The sequence below is a fragment of the Phyllobates terribilis genome, unplaced genomic scaffold, assembly GCF_046119375.1.
Source record: "Phyllobates terribilis strain yellow unplaced genomic scaffold, ASM4611937v1 Scaffold_12__6_contigs__length_324123572, whole genome shotgun sequence".
Taxonomy (NCBI): domain Eukaryota; kingdom Metazoa; phylum Chordata; class Amphibia; order Anura; family Dendrobatidae; genus Phyllobates; species Phyllobates terribilis.
The window spans coordinates 28727044-28752876 of NW_027362772.1; the positions used below are offsets into that span (position 1 = coordinate 28727044).

The 25833-nt window shown below is 44.0% G+C and overlaps 2 protein-coding genes across 2 annotated transcripts in view; both read left to right on the top strand.

Moving 5' to 3' along the window:
• LOC141171975 (uncharacterized) overlaps positions 1-4872 on the top strand; it is a 28263-nt gene extending 23391 nt beyond the window's left edge. The window contains exon 4 of the transcript XR_012252402.1: positions 2709-4872. The gene's annotated coding sequence lies outside the window, so the exon portion shown is untranslated. The remainder of the gene's footprint in view (positions 1-2708) is intronic.
• A 387-nt stretch (positions 4873-5259) lies between these two features.
• LOC141171976 (phospholipase A2 inhibitor and Ly6/PLAUR domain-containing protein-like) lies at positions 5260-25059 on the top strand. Its single transcript, XM_073655726.1, has 6 exons — positions 5260-5484; positions 7909-8050; positions 10439-10555; positions 19766-19912; positions 20594-20734; positions 22427-25059. Exons 2-6 carry the CDS (start codon positions 7999-8001, stop codon positions 22618-22620), a joined length of 651 nt encoding a protein of 216 aa, XP_073511827.1. The 5' UTR covers positions 5260-5484; positions 7909-7998; the 3' UTR covers positions 22621-25059.
• Positions 25060-25833: the final 774 nt, after the last annotated feature.

Genomic DNA, 25833 nt, shown 5'->3' on the forward strand with positions numbered 1-25833 from the left:
CCCGGAGTACTGAAATTTACGAGGGGGGAATGTGGCACCCCAGGGGTCTGGTTGCCACAGTGGTAGTAATACAATGTCTGGGTGCAAAACAGGAGTATCCTGGTTAGGGAACACACTACATGCAACACCTCCTGCTCCAGACCAGAAAAGGGGAGGATCCTGCCCTATATAACTGGATCTGGAGGTGGGGTTAGTTAGTCTAGTGTCAGGAGTCAAGCAGGACACACAGGAGCAAGGAGCTGAGGACTGGAGCTGTGCAGAGCTCGTTCTAGCTGGAGTACATGCAGAGAACCAGACACCGGAGTCCGAGGCTGTGGGGATTGTATATCCAGCAGCAGAAACCGCACGGCAGGGGATTGCAGGTCTCCTGGCCCAACAGAAGCCCGGAGGCTCAGCCACACGAAAGGACCAGTACCGCCACAGAGGAGCGAGGAATACACGGGATCCGAGTCGCCAGTCATACGGGTGAGCAGCACGTTACACTCAGGGACGTGGGCTACAACACGACTATAAGCGGGATAGCCAAAAGAGTACAGTCAGAACGGCAGGTCTACAACTCCACCTGGCAAGGGGAATTCTAGGATTGCTCCCAGACTGACCAGGCCCTCATCCCTAGCAAGTACTCCCATTGGGGCCTATATAATTACCACCAGTAAAGACCCTAGGACTGCACTGCAAAGGCTCTGTGTCATCATTACTGATCCAGGTACTATTACCACCATCATCTACTCACGGGAGTTACACTACCTTGCTGCACATATCACCAGCTTCAGTGGACTGTTCCGCAGCGGCGGTTCCCAATAACCACATTCCACAGGTGGCATAGTCGGACTATTTAAACCAGATAAACATAGACTACCCTGGTTTGACCGCCCTGGGTCACGGACCGGGTCACCGCCACGGTGACTACAACTCCCAGCATCTACAAGGCCCGACTCCGGGTATCCCCACTGCCCAGGGGGCGCATCAATTCTATTGGTGACCGCCTGGTACATAGCCTGTATCAGAAACCAAACAAACCAGGCACTTGGCTAGATAGAAAGCCTTGTGGGTATTTCAGATGTGGTAGCTGTAGTAGATGTGAGTGGATGGATGTTTGCAAATCCTTTACTAGCTCAACTACTGGCAAGCATTTCTCCTTGAGGGATTTTGGCAACTGCAGATCATCGGGGGTTGTGTATAAAGTGACATGTACTTGTCCAAAGGACTATGTGGGTAAAACCACTAGAGAGTTACGAGTACGGGTGGGTGAGCATTTAGGAGACATTAGGAATAAGCGTGACACCCTCATCTTAAGTCATATGAATGGGACACATGGTGGACGACTTAAAGAAATATCATTCAGTATGATTGAACGCATAAGACCAAAAATATGGGGGGGGGGGGTGACAAGAATAAGATAATCCTCAGAAAAGAAATCAAATGGATTTTTAGATTAAAAGATGTGGCCCCTAAGGGGCTAAATGAGCAGCTTTCCTATACATGCTTCCTGTAGACCCCCACGGTATGGTTCTCTATATGTCCACATGTCAGTGCCTGACCTGGTTTTTGTTTGGCCTGCCTCCACCCATGTCCTGTTATGAGGATATATTGCTGAAAGGATGTCTTCTCTATACCTCCAAGCTGGAGGTTCCCTATTGGGGGATGACTATCTATATATTAAATTTACATATCGATTAATTTTATCACCTTGTGTGGATCTATAAAATCGGGAGAGTCCTCTCTTATCGCCGCAAGATTGAACGCAGAGGGTGGTGTGTACGCAGCAATTTTCTTCTGCGTCTCACCCTGGAATGCAAGCAGTGAGATATTTCCGGAAGTGACGATGGGATACAGGCGTGAGCTTAGCCGACTCCATTTCCTTGCGGGTCATCGATGGAACGCAAACGTCACTTCCGGTTTAGAAAGGGATACGCTCTGCTCGCTGACGACGCAACCTCTAGTGTCCGGGGAACTGGGCATGTGCAGTCCTAATTTTTAGGCAGGAGACAACATAAGGTGGGGAGGATGGTATTGGAAGTAGGTGTATGAGATTCACGGTGCTATGATTGAGCACGATATTTAAACACAGCCGGGGCATATAGCCTGCCACATCCTCCATCGAGCTGCATCTGTTTACATGACGTTCTGGAGTCCTGTACATTTGGCCTGCTGATGAACCCACAGGAAGGGGAAACGCGTTGTGGTGAATTCCAGAATATGAGAAAAGTCTGCCATCATGTTGCACTCTCTTTATTTATCGATTAGTATAGTATGAAAGTTGTATTAGAGTAGGCAGTCACTCATTACCTGTTTAACTCACATTATCAGGGTATAGCAGGGAAAGTGAGGGACAGCCACCGTTGAATGGGGGCGCCAAACTCGTATATTAGGGTGTCAACCTCCATGACAGGCAGTATCAGTTGAGGCTTTTTGAGATAGAGCAGTTTTAAGTCTGTATTGTATGTGAATATTTATCATGTCTAAGACTTTACTGGCCCATTTGTGGTCATCTACTTCCATTTTTTGCGATTCAATGCTAAATAGTCCTTAAAGGATATTGGATGGTTCTTGATATAACAATGGAGCTTCTTACTCATGTATCACAAGGGTTTTTTGGTGTTTTTTAAGAAAAATTTGAATAAAATATTTTTTTAGAGTTTTTTTCATGTTTACACACAGAAAATCAAGTGCTAATGTAGTGTCCATTTTGTATTCGGCCAAACTAGGAAACAAGGAAATTCAGGTTGTACATTCTCCTTCTCCATCTTCCATACAATACACCGGCTCCATTCTGAGAGTTACAGTCTGCGTTTTGTTTCCAGCCACAAGCACCACCAGTGACACGGGGAGATGGTCTAATTGCCTGCGTTTTCTTAGAGGTAGGGTTATCCGGGTCCATATGGTACATATTGATCCCGATACCCAGAGCCTTTAGCTAAGACAGTCCCAGGGGCCGCTGGTTGAGACTAAGCTCCCTGTTTTTTTAGTACTCACAGCAGGACACTAACTTCTTCCTATGGTCCCCCTTTTCCACTGGACTGTACTTCCATCTTCTCTGCACACAGCCTACTCCACACTCTGCCCACTGAACACTGACTCCCACTTTCTGGATCTAGTCTCCTGTTGGTCACTCCTCATCCCCCCCTGCCTGGTTAGGTGTTAACCCTCTAATCCCTGGACACAGGAGTCTGCAGCCCAAGGGAAATTTGATCAAGTGGAAGACAGTGACCTCTGGTGGCCAGTGCAGACAACATAGCAGGTACATAACTTTATACACAAATAAGTTTTAGGAACTTGCCTCAACATCTTCTTGAGGGGGACAGAGCTCATGTCCACCCTCTCACAAGGGCATAGAGATTGTATAGATTGTATAGGGTCAAATGGATGGCTATCCTTGTTAGGCATGGGCATGGAGGGTCTACCAAAGCAGCTCTGTTCCAGCTCATAGAGAGGGTGATGTGTGGGTCAACCTCCGCTATTATAGCCATATATCCTATTTACACCCCATACACACATATATACACAAAAACAGACACCTAAACCACAACACATACACACAAACACACACAAAAAAGCACATGTACAAAATCTGACACACACACATTCTGACTGTGACACACACACATTCTGACTGTGACACACACAGATTCTGACTGTGACACACACACATTCTGACTGTGACACACACAGATTCTGACTGTGACACACACACATTCTGACTGAAATGCACACATTCTGACTGTGACACACACACATTCTGACTGTGACACGCACACATTCTGACTGTGACACACACACATTCTGACTGTGACACACACACATTGTGACTGTGACACACACACATTCTGACTGTGACACGCACACATTCTGACTGTGACACACACATTCTGACTGTGACACACACACATTGTGACTGTGACATGCACAGATTCTGACTGTGACACACACAGATTCTGACTGTGACACACACAGATTATGACTGTGACACGCACACATTCTGACTGTGACACACACAGATTCTGACTGTAACACACACAGATTATGACTGTGACATGCACACATTCTGATTGTGACACGCACAGATTATGACTGTGGCACACACATTCTGACTATGACACGCACACATTCTGACTGTGACACGCACAGATTATGACTGTGGCACACTCATTCTGACTGTGACATGCACACATTCTGACTGTGACACACACACATTCTGACTGTGACACACACACATTGTGACTGTGACATGCACAGATTCTGACTGTGACACACACAGATTCTGACTGTGACACACACAGATTATGACTGTGACACGCACACATTCTGACTGTGACACACACAGATTCTGACTGTGACACACACAGATTCTGACTGTAACACACACAGATTATGACTGTGACATGCACACATTCTGATTGTGACACGCACACATTCTGACTGTGACACACACAGATTATGACTGTGGCACACACATTCTGACTATGACACGCACACATTCTGACTATGACACGCACACATTCTGACTGTGACACACACACATCCATACAAACTGCAACCTACACATATACAGACTGTGACACAAGGCCACATAAACCTGAAGCCAAAAAATAATAACACCATACATTGCTCAACTAATAAAAAACCCCACAACGGATGAAAAATAGTATCTAGATTTTGTCTTTCAGTGGCATACTTTGAGCTGTACTTGCACTATCGTTAGCTGTGAACTGATTGATGTTCAAAGTATAAAATATAGAGATTCTGCACAATCCATTGTTATAACGTTACTGCAGATGGTTTTGTATTTAATGCAAATTATGTTAATAAATATTTTTTTTTTATGATTTTTTTGTTTCCTCTTCTCTATTTTTGGGGCTGTGTACTAGACGCCACCTCTTATTGGCAGCTTTCTGCCTAGGCAGTGTACACAGAAAGCTGCCAATCAGTGGCTGATAGATAGCTGCTAGATCTGCAGCAGAGAAAATGTTTTTTAATCAATACTGCAACAGCATAGTTGACACATCGTTGGAATCAGGGTCTCTGCCCCTACACCATTCTGCTCTCAGTTGATATCTAAAAAAACTTGCTGACAGATTATTTTGAAATCTATAGACAATTGGAATCTCATAACGCTTGGCTGCCGACAGAGAATAGGAGTAGTAGTTCTATGACTGCTGTAGAAGCACAGTAGTACCCTCCCCCTCCCCATTAAAATCCTATTCGAGCTCCTGAAACAGCTGCAGTTCGCTGCCCGTCTGTCAGTTTGCACACAAACGTCGTCACATGATACAATGCATCAGGATTATTTTAGGAAATGGCCACAGGTCTCAGACCTGTCCCCGCCGCCATCTTCTCTGTAATATAAGTGTTATGTATCTACGCAGTATATAAAAATTATTATATACCCTCCCTCACCAGTGTAACTCCATCTCTCTGCTAACTCCCCAGCCATTATGGGATATTTCTGGGCTCTGGATCAGCTCTGAGCTCTTGTCTCCACCGGTAAGTGTTATATGCAGATTGTAAATTACTAGATACAACTTCTAAATATACTGAAAATTATATGAATAATTTAGCTTTAAAGGGAAATGTTACATTGTTCTATTGAAATACAAGTTGGTTACAATTTTGGAGTTCCCAGATTTGAGTCTGTTCGCGCTCCGCAGTGTCATTATCTTCTATAGATATGTGGAAACCATCCACAAGATGCTCTTCATGTATCTTCTATGAACCCCCTTAAAGAGATTGTCCACTACTTTTACACAGATGACTGTCTGATCGGCTGGGGTCCGACAGCCAGCACCCCCGCCATTCAGAAGTTATTGGTGTCGGCGGCGGCGATCACCGGCCAGAAGTACTCACTCACATGCTGAGCTGCTCCATCTACTTGTACTACTTGACCACTGCCACCGCCACCGATAACAGCTGATCGGCGGGGGTGCTGGATGTCGGACCCAGGCCGATTGGACATTGATGACCTATCCTGAGGATAGGTCATCAATGTTAAATTAGTGGACAACCTCTTTAAAATTACCCATGGTACATTTATGTAGCTAGGAACAACTGTTGTAAAGTGTAGGAACAGTGGTGGCACAAAAGCTGTGTCTACACCATGCACCAAGCTTAAAGGGATTGTTCACTACTATTACATTGATGCCCAATCCGTAGGATGTATGATCGGCCGGGGTCCCACACGCGGCACCCCCGTCGATCAGCTGTAATCGGTGCTGGCGGCGGCCGGAAGTGCTCACCTGCAGGGTTCCGCTGCCGCTGGCACCGATAACAGCTGATTGGCAGGAGTGCCGTGTGCGGGACCCCGGCCGATCATATATTGATGCCCCATCCTACGGATAGGGCATCAATGTAAAAGTAGTGGACAACTTCTTTAAGAGCTGGAACATAGAGCTGACACTCAACCTCCATGGCTGCAATTAGAGAAGACTACTATCCCAGTCATCCAATCACTTATATGTCAGCAAGCAATAGGACCTGCAGCATCTAAGTGATTGGACAGGGGAACAAGGCTCATTCTGTCACACCATCTGCATCTAAAGAAAGCTCCAAGGTCTGTCATGTGGAGATGTCATCTAAGCCCGCTCTCTCACTCTCTTGTTCTCAAGCTCTCTCTCACACTCTTATTTTCTCTCTTTTTCACTCTCTATCATTTTCTCTCATTCTCTTTCTCACTTTCTCATGCTCTCTCTCTCACTCTCTTGTTCTCTCACGCTCTCTCTCACTCTCTCTGTGTCACTCATGCTCTTTTTCTTGCTCTCTCACTCTCTATCACTCTCGCACTCTCTCACTCTCTCTTTCTCTCTCCCATTCTCACTCGCTCTCTTGCTTTCTCTCGCTCTCTCATGCTCTCTTTCTAGCTCGCTCATGCTCTCTCACTCTCTTGCTCTCTCTCACTGTCTTTCTCACTCTTTCTCTTGCTCTCATTCTTTCTCTCTCACTTTCTCTCTTGCTCTCTTTATCTCAATTTCTCACTCTCTTGCTGTCTTTCTCACTCTCTGCATCTCTCACTCTTTCTCTTGCTCTAATTCTTGCTCACTCTCTCACTTTCTTTCTTGCTCTCTCTCTCTCACTTCTGTCCTATGATATCAGTTAAAGCTCTGTCTGTTGAATGTTCCTAGATAGGCAAAAATCACCATAAATCTGCCATTCAGTATCCTTGAAAATCCAGATGATACCCGCTACCGGCAATAGTGGCCATACTGATTGTCACCTAAAAGCAAAAATTACTAAGTATCAGCTAAATATTCTATCTGACAGATGACAATGACTCAAGATTCTGTTTTTGTTTTTTTTGCAGAAGGTCTCTTAAAATGTTGTCCATTCTTTGTAGGGTCACTTTATTTTTTGGGGGGTTGAGTGGCTCTTTAAATTCTCTCCATTTCTTTGAAGAGTCTTTATTGTTTGAGTGGAAGGGCTCTTTAAATTCTGTCCATTTATTTAAAGGGTCCCTTAATTTTTTGGGGTGGAAGGGCTCTTTAAATTCTGTCCATTTTTTGAAGGGTCCCTTTATTTTTTGGGGGTGGAAGGGCTCTTTAAATTCTGTCCATTTTTTTGAAGGGTCCCTTTATTTTTTGGGTGGAAGGGCTATTTAAATTCACTTCATTTTTTTGAGAGACTCTTTAAATTCTGTCCATTTTTTGAAGGGTCCCTTTATTTTTTTGGGTGGAAGGGCTCCTTAAATTCACTCCATTTTCTTAAAGGGTCCCTTTATTTTTGAGGGGCTCTTTAAATTCTGTACATTTTTTTGAAGAGTGCCTTTATTATTTTTTTTTGGGGGGTGTAAGGGCTCTTTAAATTCTTTCCATTTCTCTGAAAGTTCCCTTTAAATAAATTAATTTCGTTCTGGGTAGGGCATGTTTGGGCTTCATAGTCTTTAAACTTCTTACATTTTTATGCCTCGGATTGTTCCAGGATCCTCCCTCCCCTCAGACATCAGTCAGTCCTCCTCCTTCTTCTTCTGTACCACAGGCTGCACAGCGCCGCAGTCTTCGAAGCCCCAAGATGGGATCCTTTATCTTAACGACCTGCATCCTTTCCACCCTGGTGTCTATAGGTAAGGGGGACATCTTTGGGATATTTAGGATTTTTTATTTACATAACCTCTATTTATATATAGGCCCTTTTATTATCGCCACAATCAATCATCATCACCGGAATGTTCAAGTTCTATTTTGTAAATATTTATGTTTGTTGTTTATTCCACAGTTCCGTCATTTCTGCCCATTGGTTACATCTCTCTCTATTGTCTCTTCCACCCCATGTGGATTTTCTTCCTCTCCTTCGTACACATGGCTGCTACCTTCCTGAATATATTGTATCTCCCATAACCTGATATATTTTTAGCTTCTGCTGTGTGATCAGAATTGCTGCTGTTCCTCTGCAGATGATGCTCAGTGCAGTGAAGCTGGTAGGTCGCAGCCAGCCCAGATCTGCAGTATCCTGCACCAAGCAGGGCTGGAAGGGGTATAAGCAGATGATGCCATTTTTATTGGCCACCATGATATCATTTCATTTATTTATCTGGGATTTAATATTCTACAGACAGTTGCAATCTGCAGACCCCCAGTGTATCCGATACAACGTATAAGCAGCAGATGATACAATGTATCAGGGTTGTGTTCTATGGGACTGCAGAGAATAAACTGCATCCTACATCTAATAAAGGAATACATACAATGCATTATTTTTAATATTTTGAACCCTTTATTGAATCGATCTACCCAAAATTCGAAGAATTTTTCTGATATTCAGCTGCCCATGACTTAGTAAGGCCACACCTTATATGATTTATGACCCTCATCCTCCCAGTGGACACTATTATTATTCTTATATAGGCTTCACTACAGAAATATATATATATAATTTTTTTTTACATCAAGTGGGCAAAAGGATATAATAGAAATGAAATTGTAAGTGTCCCTTTTTGCTGTATTTCAACAGCCCATCATGTAATACTTAATTTCTCCTGTGGTGGCGCTGCAGAAGAATTAAGCACTTGTTCCGGTAACTCCTGACAGATGGCAGCAAATCACCCGGGGGAGGAAAGGGGGGGGGATACCAGCACTAAATTAACATATAATCAGCCCGATTTTAGTTTTTTTTTTCTATTTCTTCACAATGGAAAACCCCTTTAATTGTCAATATCGATACATGCAAATAATGTATGTCTCTAAGCAGGTGTGAAAAATCCACCCTATGAATTGTATATGCTAGAGAGGAACAGAATAAAATTCACTTAAAATTTCACAAAAAATATTGAATTTTGCCAGAATCAGAATTTGCTTTTTGATTCTTTCAATCTTTTTTTTTTACTCTATTTAATAATTATTATTGGGTTAAAAAATGATAAAAATGACATATTTTACTCAATTTTCTCCTCACCTGCCTTGGCATTTCAGCTCCCTGACTGATCCTCCGTTGGCTCGCTTCCTCTGATTTGCTTTCCGTCTTCTCAATTTTCAATCTTCGGTGCCTTTAGCATTAAAAAGTCCTTTATTACCTTCATAACATCATGGGACGACGCACATCATCATGTCTCGCAAGACAAAGGTGCAGAAGATTAAAATTGCAGAAGACTACAGCCGGAGGGAGGAAGTGAGTCAACGGAGGATCAGGCAGTGAGCTGCGGCGTGAGGAATTATAACGCATAATATGATTTTTTTTTTTTTTTTTTTTTTTTTTAATCTATCCATTTTTGGGGTCTGAATTAACATTAAAGCAGAAGAAATAATTTTCACCACCAAATAATTTAGAATAAATTTAGAGCAAATTTGGTGAATCTAATATAGTCAGATTTGCTCATCTCTCGTAGATACATACACTGTAGCAGTGAGAATAACGATATGGTATATTTTCCATGGCCCATGTTGCGGTAGATCTTCAGTTACTAGAGGGGCACAATAGATTCTCACCATCTGCATAATAATCCCCCCCATTGTCCTCACAGGACACTGCCCCCTTCTTCTTCCCTCTTTAGTTTTGACATCTGATTTAATTTTGCGAGAATTAATTAATTGCAAACTATTGTTGTATTCTCCACTCCACAGATGCACAGCCAAGCTAATGAATATCCAAACCACACGATGCTAATGTACGCAGATGGAGCAGAGTTTATTGTTTCATTTAACTCATTAGGACCGTGCACTGGGGGGCTTTGTGATGAGAAGATGATGTGATGAGTCTGATCCCCGATGACATATTTGGTGATCACTTACTACATCTGACATTACCACTTTGTCACTTTTGTTACTGTATGAAAACGAGATGTGTAAATAACAAGAAGTCTAAAAGTTCCATTCTGACAATTCTGTGCAGTGACCTCATGACATAAGATATGAACCATGATTAGCTGAACATAGGTGGGAGACTAAGTCCAGATGTTGTATTAGGACCCAGCAATGTCATGGAGACATATAACATGTTATTGTTTTTTTTACTTCAGGTTATTCCATCACATGTTTTGTCTGTAGAGCTGAAGGAGAATTTTCCTGCTCTGGAGAAGAAAGGTCTTGTCCTAAGGATTATGTGTGTGCCGCCACTAGCACGATCACTATTATGGGTATGCTACATCCCGAGATACATCCCGTATTATACTCCAGAGCTGCACTCACTATTTTGCTGGTGCAGTCACTGTGTACATACATTACATTACTGATCCTGAGTTACATCCTGTATTATACTCCAGAGCTGCACTCACTATTCTGCTGGTGCAGTCACTGTGTACATACATTACATTACTGATCCTGAGTTACATCCTGTATTATACTCCAGAGCTGCACTCACTGTTCTGCTGGTGCAGTCACTGTGTACATACATTACATTACTGATCCTGAGTTACATACTATATTATACTTCAGAGCTGCACTCGCTATTCTGCTGGTGCAGTCACTGTGTGCATACATTACATTATTGATCCTGAGTTACATCCTGTATTATACTCCAGAGCTGCGCTCACTATTCTACTGGTGCAGTCACTGTGTACATACATTACATTACTGATCCTGAGTTACATCCTGTATTATACTCCAGAGCTGCACTCACTATTCTGCTGGTGCAGTCATTGTGTACATACATTACTGATCCTGAGTTACATCCTGTATTATACTCCAGAGCTGCACTCACTATTCTGCTGATGCAGTCACTGTGTACATACATTACATTACTGATCCCGAGCTACGTCCTGTGTTATATTCCAGAGCTGCACTCACTATTCTGCTGGTGCAGACACTGTGTACCTACATTACCTTACTGATCCTGAGTTACATCCTGTATTATACTCCAGAGCTGCACTCACTATTCTGCTGGTGCAGTCACTGTGTACATACATTACATTACTGATCCTGAGTTACATCCTGTATTATACTCCAGAGCTGTACTCACTATTCTGCTGGTGCAGTCACTGTGTACATACATTACATTACTGATCCTGAGTTACATCCTGTATTATACTCCAGAGCTGCACTCACTATTCTGCTGGTGCAGTCACTGTGTACATACATTACATTACTGATCCTGAGTTACATCCTGTGTTATACTCCAGAGCTGCACTCACTATTCTGCTGGTGCATTCACTGTGTACATACATTACATTACTGATCCTGTACTGATCCTGAGTGACATCCTGTATTATACTCCAGAGCTGCACTCACTATTCTGCTGGTGCAGTTACTGTGTACATACATTACATTACTGATCCTGAGTTACATCCTGTATTATACTCCAGAGCTGCACTCACTGTTCCGCTGGTGCAGTCACTGTGTACATTCATTACATTACTGATCCTGAGTTACATCCTGTATTATACTCCAGAGCTGCACTCACTATTCTGCTGGTGCAGTCACTGTGTACATACATTACATTACTAATCCTGTACTGATCCTGAGTGACATCCTGTATTATACTCCAGAGCTGCACTCACTATTGTGCTGGTCCAGTCACTGTGTACATACATTACATTACTGATCCTGAGTTACATCCTGTATTATACTCCAGAGCTGCACACACTATTCTGCTGGTGCAGACACTGTGTACATATGACGCGCCCCTGGGCCTTCTGTGTCGTGCGGCATCGCGTGCACGGGGGCTTACCCGGAGCCGGATCAGATGGGGGTAGTAGTCTCGTGGCGGTGACCCGGTCCGTGCCCAGGGAGTCAAACTAAGTGGCGAGTCTATTAGCAGTAGATGTTGGATGACTACGCCACCCGTTGAATGCAGCTTTGGAGCTGCCGCTGCAGGGCAGACCGCTGAGGCCGGTGGAAGGATGGTGCAGCGGGGATGGTATAACCCCCAACGGGAGGGGTATGGCCTCAGGGCAGCCGACGTGGATGATGGGGGTAGCAGGAACCACTCAGAGACGGTACGGTGTAGTTCAGGGTCTTTACTGGTGACAACGATAGACCCTCCCGGAGTACTGGCTAGCGATTGGGGCCTGTTCAGTCCTTGAGCAGATGGGATCTCCCCTGGCCAGGCGGAGTTGTAGGCCTCCCAAACTAACGATACTCTTCTGGCTACCTTGCTAGAAGCGGGTATAAGTAGCCCACGTCCCTGAGTGTACCGTGCGGTGCTCACCCGTATGGCCGGTGACTCGGGGCCTTCTAGTAGCTTCCGCTCCACGACGGCGGTGCTGGTCCCACGCGTGTGACCGTGCCTTCGGGTTTCTTGGCCAGAGGACCTGAAATCCCCTGCCTGACGGATTCTGCTGCTGGGTAGGAGTTAGTCCCCACAGCCTCGGACTCCGGTTCCGGTAAGAAATCTTCTCAGTCAGGGCGAGCTCTGCAGCTGCCAGCCCCTGCCTCCTTGTAATACTGCTCCCACAGAGCTCCTGTTGTTTCTTCCCATAGCTGCTTCTCTTCTCTGTCTCTACTTCTGGCATGGCCCAGGAGCTGGGCCCAGCCAGAGCCACAGCTCCCTGTCAGCCCTCCTGGCTGAACTCTCCCTCTGAACTCTCTAACCCTGCCTCAGCCCCAGGTTTATATAGGGGAAGTTCTTCCCCTCCCAGGACTGGGCAGGAGGTGTGGCATGCATAGGATCCCTGATCAAGAGACCTCCCACCTGCTCTCAGACATAACATTGCTGTTACTGTGGAAACCAGACCCCTGGGGTGCCACATTCCCCCCTAGTGAAATTTAGTACTCCGGGACTAAACATATTTTTAAACATAACAAGGTATAAACAATAATAATACAATAAGAAAAACACATAAAGATGGTTACGGCGTGTCCGCAACCGAGTGCAGTTTTGAAGAAAAGCAAGGTGTCCATTTCACCAAAACAGGGAGACGTAACCAGGTAGGGGTCTGTCCTGCCCCGAGTCCTTAACAGTCTTTAGTCCGTCCTGGGTTACGCTCCAACTATGTACAAAGGATTCCCGGTAAATCCACCAAGGACTCCTATAAATAACTAGAAACACATAATTATACACAAGATATGGCCGCTCTCAGTCCTCGGCCAGTGGGGATAAGGAATGGCTGCTCACAGTCCTCAGCCTGGTTTAAGATAGGGGCACATGGGGAACAATTCACTAATCCCAACGGGGACCATATTTTAATTAGCAGCAGTCCTTGTACCCTTACGGGTAACTATTTACAGCTCTTTATTCACGCTACTTCCCTTCAGTAGCTATGTCCTCTTTGTGCTCCCTCCTGAGGGTAGTCCTCAGACCCGTCCGGGTCCTCTTGGCTTTCCTCGTATTGGTAGTACTGCAGCTCCTCCTCGGTTAGCTGGGTTAGTATCTCTGCGACAGTCCTCCTCCCAGGTGGCCAGGACTTTACCTCCCTTTGGGCTGCCCCGGTTAATTGGGCCACCAGGATGCTCACTTTTTGCTCCTCTGTGAGGGGGTACACCTGGAAGAGGCTATCCAGCTTTTCTCTAAAGTCATGCAGGGTATGTGACTCCCCTGAGTACTGGGGTAGCCAGGCTGCCCCCGGGATATAGGGCATGGTGAAAGGCATGACCGCAACAGCGGTGGCGCTGGCGGGGGTTGAGGCAGTGAAGCTCTCCTCCGTATCCGACATCTTTCTCCCCCCCTAGTGGACCGTGGCCTACCTTGCGATGATCCTCTTCCATAGGCCGCGGCTCCGCAGTGGATCGTCAGGGTTGAGGACCTTCCGTCGTGCTCCTGTGACGTCGGCGTCTGCTGGGCTCCTTCCAGGACCTTACGCAACGTCCGGACGTGAGGCGGGGCTTCAGTTCTCGCGCGCTTTCGGAGTCCACGCCCCTCTTCTTCTTCCCGCGCGGCGTCTTCAAGATGGCGTCCAACGGCGGGAAAACTCCACGGATGGCGGGAAGAAGGCAGAAGATGGCGCCGGATGGCGGGAAAACTTCGCAGATGGCGGGAAGAAGGTAGAAGATGGCGCCGGATGGCGGGAATCTTCATCACTGGTAAGTTTGAACAGTCTTTTTCAGGCATGCAGTACCCGGTGGTTGCGGGCACGAAATCCTGCCGACTACGCCAAAAGTTGACGCGCCCCTGGGCCTTCTGTGTCGTGCGGCATCGCGTGCACGGGGGCTTACCCGGAGCCGGATCAGATGGGGGTAGTAGTCTCGTGGCGGTGACCCGGTCCGTGCCCAGGGAGTCAAACTAAGTGGCGAGTCTATTAGCAGTAGATGTTGGATGACTACGCCACCCGTTGAATGCAGCTTTGGAGCTGCCGCTGCAGGGCAGACCGCTGAGGCCGGTGGAAGGATGGTGCAGCGGGGATGGTATAACCCCCAACGGGAGGGGTATGGCCTCAGGGCAGCCGACGTGGATGATGGGGGTAGCAGGAACCACTCAGAGACTGTACGGTGTAGTTCAGGGTCTTTACTGGTGACAACGATAGACCCTCCCGGAGTACTGGCTAGCGATTGGGGCCTGGTCAGTCCTTGAGCAGATGGGATCTCCCCTGGCCAGGCGGAGTTGTAGGCCTCCCAAACTAACGATACTCTTCTGGCTACCTTGCTAGAAGCGGGTATAAGTAGCCCACGTCCCTGAGTGTACCGTGCGGTGCTCACCCGTATGGCCGGTGACTCGGGGCCTTCTAGTAGCTTCCGCTCCACGACGGCGGTGCTGGTCCCACGCGTGTGACCGTGCCTTCGGGTTTCTTGGCCAGAGGACCTGAAATCCCCTGCCTGACGGATTCTGCTGCTGGGTAGGAGTTAGTCCCCACAGCCTCGGACTCCGGTTCCGGTAAGAAATCTTCTCAGTCAGGGCGAGCTCTGCAGCTGCCAGCCCCTGCCTCCTTGTAATACTGCTCCCACAGAGCTCCTGTTGTTTCTTCCCATAGCTGCTTCTCTTCTCTGTCTCTACTTCTGGCATGGCCCAGGAGCTGGGCCCAGCCGGAGCCACAGCTCCCTGTCAGCCCTCCTGGCTGAACTCCCCCTCTGAACTCTCTAACCCTGCCTCAGCCCCAGGTTTATATAGGGGAAGTTCTTCCCCTCCCAGGACTGGGCAGGAGGTGTGGCATGCATAGGATCCCTGACCAAGAGACCTCCCACCTGCTCTCAGACATAACATTGCTGTTACTGTGGAAACCAGACCCCTGGGGTGCCACACATACATTACATTACTAATCCTGTACTGATCCTGAGTGACATCCTGTATTATACTCCAGAGCTGCACTCACTATTCTGCTGGTCCAGTCACTGTGTACATACATTACATTACTGATCCTGAGTAACATCCTGCATTATCCTCCAGATCTGCACTCTCTATTCTGCTGGTGCAGTCACTGTGTACATACATTACATTACTGATCCTGAGTTACATCCTGTATTATACTCCAGAGCTGCACTCACTATTCTGCTGGTGCAGTCACTGTGTGCATACATTACATTACTGATCCTGAGTTACATCCTGTATTATACTCCAGAGCTGCGCTCACTATTCTACTGGTGCAGTCACTGTGTACATACATTACATTACTGATCCTGAGTTACATCCTGTATTATACTCCAGAGCTGCACTCACTATTCTGCTGGTGCAGTCATTGTGTACATACATTACTGATCCTGAGTTACATCCTGTATTATACTCCAGAGCTGCACTCACTATTCTGCTGATGCAGTCACTGTGTACATACATTACATTACTGATCCCGAGCTACGTCCTGTGTTATATTCCAGAGCTGCACTCACTATTCTGCTGGTGCAGACACTGTGTACCTACATTACATTACTGATCCTGAGTTACATTCTGTATTATACTCCAGAGCTGCACTCACTATTCTGCTGGTGCAGTCACTGAGTACATACATTACATTACTGATCCTGAGTTACATCCTGTATTATACTCCAGAGCTGTACTCACTATTCTGCTGGTGTACATACATTACATTACTGATCCTGAGTTACATCCTGTATTATACTCCAGAGCTGCACTCACTATTCTGCTGGTGCAGTCACTGTGTACATACATTACATTACTGATCCTGAGTTACATCCTGTGTTATACTCCAGAGCTGCACTCACTATTCTGCTGGTGCATTCACTGTGTACATACATTACATTACTGATCCTGTACTGATCCTGAGTGACATCCTGTATTATACTCCAGAGCTGCACTCACTATTCTGCTGGTGCAGTTACTGTGTACATACATTACATTACTGATCCTGAGTTACATCCTGTATTATACTCCAGAGCTGCACTCACTGTTCCGCTGGTGCAGTCACTGTGTACATTCATTACATTACTGATCCTGAGTTACATCCTGTATTATACTCCAGAGCTGCACTCACTATTCTGCTGGTGCAGTCACTGTGTACATACATTACATTACTGATCCTGAGATACATCCTGTATTATCCTCCAGAGCTGCACTCACTATTCTGCTGGTGCAGTCACTGTGTACATACATTACATTACTGATCCCGAGCTACATCCTGTGTTATACTCCAGAGCTGCACTCACTATTCTGCTGGTGCAGTCACTGTGTACATGCATTACATTACTGATCCTGAGTTACATCCTGTATTATACTCCAGAGCTGCACTCACTATTCTGCTGGTGCAGTCACTGTGTACATACATTACATTACTGATCCTGAGTAACATCCTGTATTATACTCCAGAGCCGCACTCACTATTCTGCTGGTGCAGTCACTGTGTACATACATTACATTACTAATCCCGAGCTACATCCTGTGTTATACTCCAGAGCTGCACTCACTATTCTGCTGGTGCAGTCACTGTGTACATGCATTACATTACTGATCCTGAGTTACATCCTGTATTATACTCCAGAGCTGCACTCACTATTCTGCTGGTGCAGTCACTGTGTACATACATTACATTACTGATCCTGAGTAACATCCTGTATTATACTCCAGAGCTGCACTCACTATTCTGCTGGTGCAGTCACTGTGTACATACATTACATTACTGATCCTGAGTAACATCCTGTATTATACTCCAGAGCTGCACTCACTATTCTGCTGGTGCAGTCAGTGTGTACATACATTACATTACTGATCCTGAGTTACATCCTGTATTATACTCCAGAGCTGCACTCACTATTCTGCTGGTGCAGTCACTGTGTACATACATTACATTACTGATCCTGAGTTACATCCTGTATTATACTCCAGAGCTGCACTCACTATTCTGCTGGTGCAGTCACTGTGTACATACATTACATTACTGATCCTGAGTTACATCCTGTATTATAATCCAGAGCTGCACTCACTATTCTGCTGGTGCAGTCACTGTGTACATACATTACCTTACTGATCCCGAGCTGCATCCTGTGTTATACTCCAGAGCTGCACTCACTATTCTGCTGGTGCAGTCACTGTGTACATACATTACATTACTGATCCTGAGTTACATCCTGTGTTATACTCCAGAGCTGCACTCACTATTCTGCTGGTGCAGTCACTGTGTACATACATTACATTACTGATCCTGAGTTACATCCTGCATTATACTCCAGAGCTGCACTCACTATTCTGCTGGTGCAGTCAGTGTGTACATACATTACATTACTGATCCTGAGTTACATCCTGTATTATACTCCAGAGCTGCACTCACTATTCTGCTGGTGCAGTCACTGTGTACATACATTACATTACTGATCCTGAGTTACATCCTGTATTATACTCCAGAGCTGCACTCACTATTCTGCTGGTGCAGTCACTGTGTACATACATTACATTACTGATCCTGAGTTACATCCTGTATTATAATCCAGAGCTGCACTCACTATTCTGCTGGTGCAGTCACTGTGTACATACATTACCTTACTGATCCCGAGCTGCATCCTGTGTTATACTCCAGAGCTGCACTCACTATTCTGCTGGTGCAGTCACTGTGTACATACATTACATTACTGATCCTGAGTTACATCCTGTGTTATACTCCAGAGCTGCACTCACTATTCTGCTGGTGCAGTCACTGTGTACATACATTACATTACTGATCCTGAGTTACATCCTGTATTATACTCCAGAGCTGCACTCACTATTCTGCTGGTGCAGTCACTGTGTACAAACATTACATTACTGATCCGGAGTTACCCCCTGTATTATACTCCAGAGGTGCACTCACTATTCTGCTGGTGCAGTCACTGTGTACATACATTACATTACTGATCCTGAGTTACATCCTGTGTTATACTCCAGAGCTGCACTCACTACTCTGCTGGTGCAGTCACTGTGTACATACATTACATTACTGATCCTGAGTTACCCCCTGTATTATACTCCAGAGCTGCACTCACTATTCTGCTGGTGCAGTCACTGTGTACATACATTACATTACTGATCCTGAGTTACATCCTGTGTTATACTCCAGAGCTGCACTCACTATTCTGCTGGTGCAGTCACTGTGTACATACATTACATTACTGATCCTGAGTTACATCCTGTATTATACTCCAGAGCTGCACTCACTATTATGCTGGTGCAGTCACTGTGTACATACATTACATTACTGATCCTGAGTTACATCCTGTATTATACTCCAGAGCTGCACTCACTATTCTGCTGGTGCAGTCACTGTGTACATACATTACATTACTGATCCTGAGTTACATCCTGTATTATACTCCAGAGCTGCACTCACTATTCTGCTGGTGCAGTCACTGTGTACATACATTACATTACTGATCCTGAGTTACATCCTGTATTATACTCCAGAGCTGCACTCACTATTCTGCTGGTGCAGTCACTGTGTACAAACATTACATTACTGATCCGGAGTTACCCCCTGTATTACACTCCGGAGCTGCACTCACTATTCTGCTGGTGCAGTCACTGTGTACATACATTACATTACTGATCCTGAGTTACATCCTGTGTTATACTCCAGAGCTGCACTCACTATTCTGCTGGTGCATTCACTGTGTACATACATTACATTACTGATCCTGAGTTACCCCCTGTATTATACTCCAGAGCTGCACTCACTATTCTGCTGGTGCAGTCACTGTGTACATACATTACATTACTGATCCTGAGTTACATCCTGTGTTATACTCCAGAGCTGCACTCACTATTCTGCTGGTGCAGTCACTGTGTACATACATTACATTACTGATCCTGAGTTACATCTTTTATTATACTCCAGAGCTGCACTCACTATTCTGCTAGTGCAGTCATTGTGTACATACATTACATTACTGATCCTGAGTTACCTCCTGTATTATACTCCAGAGCTGCACTCACTATTCTGCTGGAGCAGTCACTGTGTACATACATTACATTACTGATCCTGAGCTACATCCTGTGTTATACTCCAGGACGCCATTATTCTGCTCTTATTTCTCACCTTGTTCTTGTCTTCTTGGTTTCTTAGACGGGATGCAAGCAAAAATATTTACCAGATCTTGTGAAAGAAGAAACGCTTGTGGAGTATCCGGGACGATCGGCTACCAAAGAGGACAAGTGAAGACAGCGACATCCTGCTGTTATACCGACTCCTGCTATCCGTCTACCCCTGCATGTAAGATGAGTGCTATCATTGAAGACATTATAGGAGACGTGTTGCGCTTTTTGAGATCTTTAGGTCACGTTCCCACAATGAGTTTTTGGTTAGTTTTTTACGTTGCGTACTTTTAAAAAAATGAAAGTAACTTATTTTATTTAATGGATGTAGAAAATCTGCAACATCAAAAACTCATGAAAAGCTCATCGTGTGAACGTAGCCTTAGACTAGATTATTGAGGAAATTCTCCTACATGGTTAATTCATAGCGAATGTGTATCTAACACAGGGTTCAAAAAGGCTAAAACTGCTAGAAAGAGAAACCCCAGTGATAGACCTGAAAACAAGAAACTTTGTAACTTATGCTTTCTTCTGCCGGACTAGTCATTCATTCTAAAAATCCACAATTCATAACAGTTGGTGCTTACAAAGTTCTATGAAGAACTGTAACTGTAGTTTGAGGAGAACTTGCAGCAGAATGTCTTGCCTCTTGCTCCTCCTCCTCTCTCCATAGAGTTTTAAAAGCACCAACTGTCACCCCCTTTCCTTTTTAGTTGGAAAATCTCTCTTCACTGAGAACTTATTTTACCACTGAATTGAGAGTGACAGATGAGTCCAGGTGGTGAAAGAAGCAGAGTTCTCTGATAGCTCCAGGGCCATGGATACACGCCTCATTGACATGGCTATATGACTTTTCCAGTGCCTCCTGATGAAGGACGTAGGAACGGACTGACTTGTTCTAGCTGCACGGCTCACGATTCGGCATGGTGTATGAGCAAAGAAAAAATTGATTGCACCGGACAAGAAAACAAGTGCATCTTCATGAATCACGTATATTCAGGTACTTTATGAGCAACAGTCATAGAGTTTTATCTGTTCCGCTTTCCAGAGTCCAAAAAGTTAAACTTTTTTTTGTCCATTTCTTGTCTTAAGACTCAATGAAATGACTCCTCCCAACAAAAAAAATAAAATGTTTCATTGGATAATTTCCATGAAACTCACATTACATCGTGTGGCCCTAGATCATACACCTATATGGCAGTATAAGTGTCCATCAAGCTCAGACTCATTTATCATACTGCGTTAATCCAGAATAGGGAAATATAATTCTATTGTATTTATTTATTTTACTCACTTATATAGCGCGATTCATTCCACAGCACCTTACAGACATTATCAAGGAATTTGTCAAAGAAAAAGACTCCACTTACAATATGCAATTGACCAACGATTGATAGACGAGATGACGGCTGATTTCCCTACCACGCCGATTATCAGGAAACTCATAGTGAATGTACAATAAATACACCACAGATTCCAAAGCACGGAACGGAATATATATATATATATATATATATATATATATATATATATATATATGTATACCCCAGTGTGGTCACTTCCAAGCTCCACAATAACCCAAGAAGAATTACTATCTGCCACCACCAATCGCTTTACAGGCCGATTGGACACCCATTACAAATAGCGTATGGTTTCTGGGATGCAATTTATAGAGCAAGAGGAATAAAGCTATTCAATTTTTATATATTTAATCTGAAAAGTAGGCAGTGTTTATAAAAATATAGAAATGATTTTACAAAGGGGTCAAAACAATACAACATATACAATTACATAAACTTAAAAGTAATAGGAAAATAAAATTACTAAACCTGGGTCACGGAGAGGGCTCAGATTTATGAAGGGAAGAACTCCAGTGAAACGTGGATGAATCCTAAACAGCAATGTATCTTCCTGGCATTGTATTGCTTTTTTATATTACTGCTGTAGATCCACCCCTGCTTATTGACCCTGCAAACTATATATGGTGTTTATCAACAAGGAAATAGGCCAGATATCACATTTCTGGATGGAATAGACCCCCACATACCCTAAATATCGAGTGTCCATATTTTTAGGGATGTATTTAAAAAGTAATGGTATTGGAGGTTGAAAGCTAACCCCCATCCATCAGCATGAGCCAATAGGAAAAACGCTAAAGTAATGTAACTTTTCTTAAATGGGTTGAAGATATCTCATCATAACATATCCATTGGATAGATAATAACATATAGATCTATGGGGGTCAGAAAGCTGGGACTGATATTGATGTGCAGAACAGGGCACTTTTTTTGTCTCGACAGGGCATTTTTCATCCCCTTTATAACAGAGAGACAGTGTGAATGGTTGACCCCCACTCCATTCATCGAGCGCTGCTTTTTCCGGCAGAATTATAAAGAATAAATGGCTCAGTGGTCGAGCAAGCTAACTAGCAGAAATAAAAGAGCCCAGTTCTGCCAAACAGTGGGGGTCCCAGCAGTCAGACCCCCCACCTATCTAGAAGATATTCCATGGATAGGTGGAAAGTTGTGTTTTTTGGAGAAACCCTTCAAAGTTACTCTTTTTCTTGTTTATACATGTAATACAGTACGTATATACTTGCTATTATGCTGTGAGAATATTGGTACATTTTCGTAAATAAAACATACATCTAAAATAGAAATTCAATTAATTGCAAAACGATTATGTTTTTCAGGAGCAAAATACAGCAAAAATGCTTTCCGTGGGTGCGGAACTAAAGCAATATGTGACCTTGGAAGCCAAAGCCATAACTATGGGGGGGTCAGCCTCCGAACAGAAATCACTTGTTCAAACCTTGGCTCTACCATTCGTTCCGGTGCTTTCATTTTGCTGGTAGCTGTTGCAATCTCTTCCAAATTTCTATTTTAGTTTGCTCCTCATGGGCGGGGCTCTACAATTCTACAATGTGCCGCTGTGTGAACTGAGCGCAGTCAAATTTTACCAGGTTTGAACAGCGGGAGCACAACATTTCCTGGCATTGTTATTTACGTTTTTATTAGTTTTATTTTATTTTTTAACCTTAAGCTCTTTATTGTGTGCATTGATATGAATATGCTGTGCATGAGACAAGACTTCACTGCAGGTTATCATATACATGTCTGCTATGGCCCCAGCCTCAAGTTAGTGTTAATATCATGAGTGAAAAAAAAAATATCGGCCTATGAGCATGCGATTTAAAGATACCGCACACTAATTAACACTGCAATACAATTATAATATTCCCAAACACTATAAATATTTTCTATTACCCATAATCCTATCCTGGTATGCAATTTCCTTACCCTAATTTTTGTATTGCAAAGTTTACTGTAGCTACTCTAAGGGTTGAAGCTAATCCTAAAAAGCATATAAATAGGTTTACTCACAATCCCAATCCTAAAAAATAATTAGAGATGAGCGAATCAATTTGAAATAAATCTAATTTGTTACGAACTTTCCCCCCAAAATCAGATTTTTTCTATTTAATTTGTGCAAATTTCAGCAAAAATGTTGACCAACCAACAAAAAGTCTTCTACAAACCTCTCTTCAGCCCTCCTCACAGCTGTCCTGCTTCCACTGGCTTTCCACTCTGCTTCTCCAATTTCCGTGCCTTTGGCACTGCAGTTCTTCACTGGCCCCTCACTATTTCGTGGGTTTCAACTTATGTTAAGGATGAGCATTGAGTTGCTCATGGTCATGTAGAATGATGTACATCATTGACGCCAGAGAAGTGCTTCATGCCCCACGCCTAGTGAAAAAACAACAGAGGCCTGAAACAACAGAAGGTAGAACATAAAAGAGGGAAGACAAAAGAGCTGATTGTCCAACCGGTGGTGATGGGAGAGGCATGAGGAGTGCCAAGAAAAGGTTAATAAAAGTATTTCTTTTTCCCAACCTTTTCCCAGCAGATTTGCACCAAATTTATTTGATGCAATTCAAGTTTTTTGGATCAATTCGAACAAATCTGTTGAATTTGAACTATGGCAGATTCGCTCATCTCTAAACCTCATACCTAACTATTCATCCTGTATTATCAAGCTACAGTTACCCCGATGACCTTAAAGGGATTGTCCGGAACTTTAACATTAATGGGATATCCTTATAAGGTCATCAATGTCTGGTTGGAGGGGGTGAAATATCTGGCACCCCTCTGGTGATCAGTTGCTCCTGATGTCGTCCAAAACTACTCAGTTACGAAGCTGCACAGCTCCGTCCATGGAATAGTGGCTGTGGCCGAGTACTGCACATCCACCCCGTATTGATTTGAATAGGGGGTGGATGTGCAGCATCTGGCTGCAGCCACTATTCTATGGACGGAGCTGTGCTGTTCAGCTCCGGAACTGAGCAGTTCCATCTACCGCCGTCATCGGGAACAGCCTATCGGCAGGGGTGCCCTGTGTCGCATCCCCACCAATCAGACATTGATGACCTATCCAAAGGACGGCCGTCAATGTTCAAGTCCAAGACAGCCCCTATAAATTTCTACCATTAATCTTACTCCCTAAATGTTTGCCCAATATAACAAAGGAAGTCAGTTGATAAAATTAACCAATGAGTAAGGTTCACCTTTAAATCCTAGCTCCAATGAAAGTTTACAGGGATAACACCATTTCAGAAAAACATGGGTGTTTTCCACTAGAAACAGCGCCATTCCATTGACAATGTTCGGTATTGCATCTCAACTGAAACACTGTACGCAACCTACCAATAGTTTGGAAGAAAAGCAGCCATGTTTTTCTAAAAACGGACAACCAATTTTTTCACTACACTCTACCATAGGTTGCATTTGCTTTTTGCAAACCATTTCACGTGGATCGTATTCCCGTTTTGAGATGCCTTGTGCCTTTTTGTGAATTCAGCATTTACTTATGATTGACTGAGATGACGTGAGCCAACATGAACTTTTATTATGTGTTAAGGGGAGGTTTTCATATTTCGAGTCAAGTTTTCATCTTAGTAATGAGTGGGTGCCGGGGATCAATGGGACAAGAAAAGTGACAAAAACAAAGTTTACTTACTGTAAAAAAATTAGATCAATACAACTAGGGTAACAATTTTTTATGGGATGGCTTCTCCACCCTCTCGAATTTGGGCCATCAGAGGGACGACAGAAGCAGATGACTTCATTGGGTCAACTGGGGGGATAACATGCTTTTATTGTACCGAGTGTCTGCTGTCCTACTGTATTACGCTCTACAGACTCACAACAAACATCCATCTTTGCTTCTACTAATCCGCCAAAGGATTTCATTCTCTGACTCGTTGATATTTTAAGGTTTGACTTTTAGCACATACATTCTTTAATTAAAAGTCACAAAAATCTAAAATCTTTTTGAAAAGTGTAATTTTTCTACAAGGTCTAAGAATCAAAGCCAAAAATTCTGATTCGATTTTTGGTTATCCAGCCATGGACAACAGGAATAGAGGGTCTACTGAAAGGTCTAGCCGAAAACAACTTTATTTGGAGATGACGTTGGAGTCAATCACTTATCATTAGGGTCTTTTTCCATATTAAACACAGAAATGTACAAAAAAATAAAAAAATTCCAACACTTTCTTGCTCCCCAATTTTCTCTTAAAATATTTTGTCTTAAATTGCAATTAAAAGTAAGAGATGAAGAAAGGAATCTCCGATGTGAATTGCAGATACATTATTCAGCCATAACTTCCTTATCCTCCTTACATTACTGTGTTCTGCAGCAGGAGCCTCCCCCCACTGCCCTGCCTCCTGTTGGACAAAAGCCCCACCCCATGGCTAAAGGACCTTTAGCCATGGGATGGGGCTTTTGTCTAGTAGGAAGAGATTAAACCCTTTGTCTTCTGCAGAATCTCTACATGACTGATCTTTAGGATCTTGTGGAAAATTATTCCCAAGTTCTTGCCTTCAGAACCATCCCAGCTGGCGGACCCATATTTCCAAGTAACTTTTGATACTTTGGCCTTGATGAAAACCATGGTACCTGAAGTAAAGGCCCATTCAGTTGTCCATTAACCAAGAACTCAAAGCTTGAAAGCAGAGAGGAGGCGGTGACTTGGTTTCCATGTTTCTAGAGTTGATCACTTTCTGGAGGAAAGTCCATCACTATTACTCCAGAATTGTA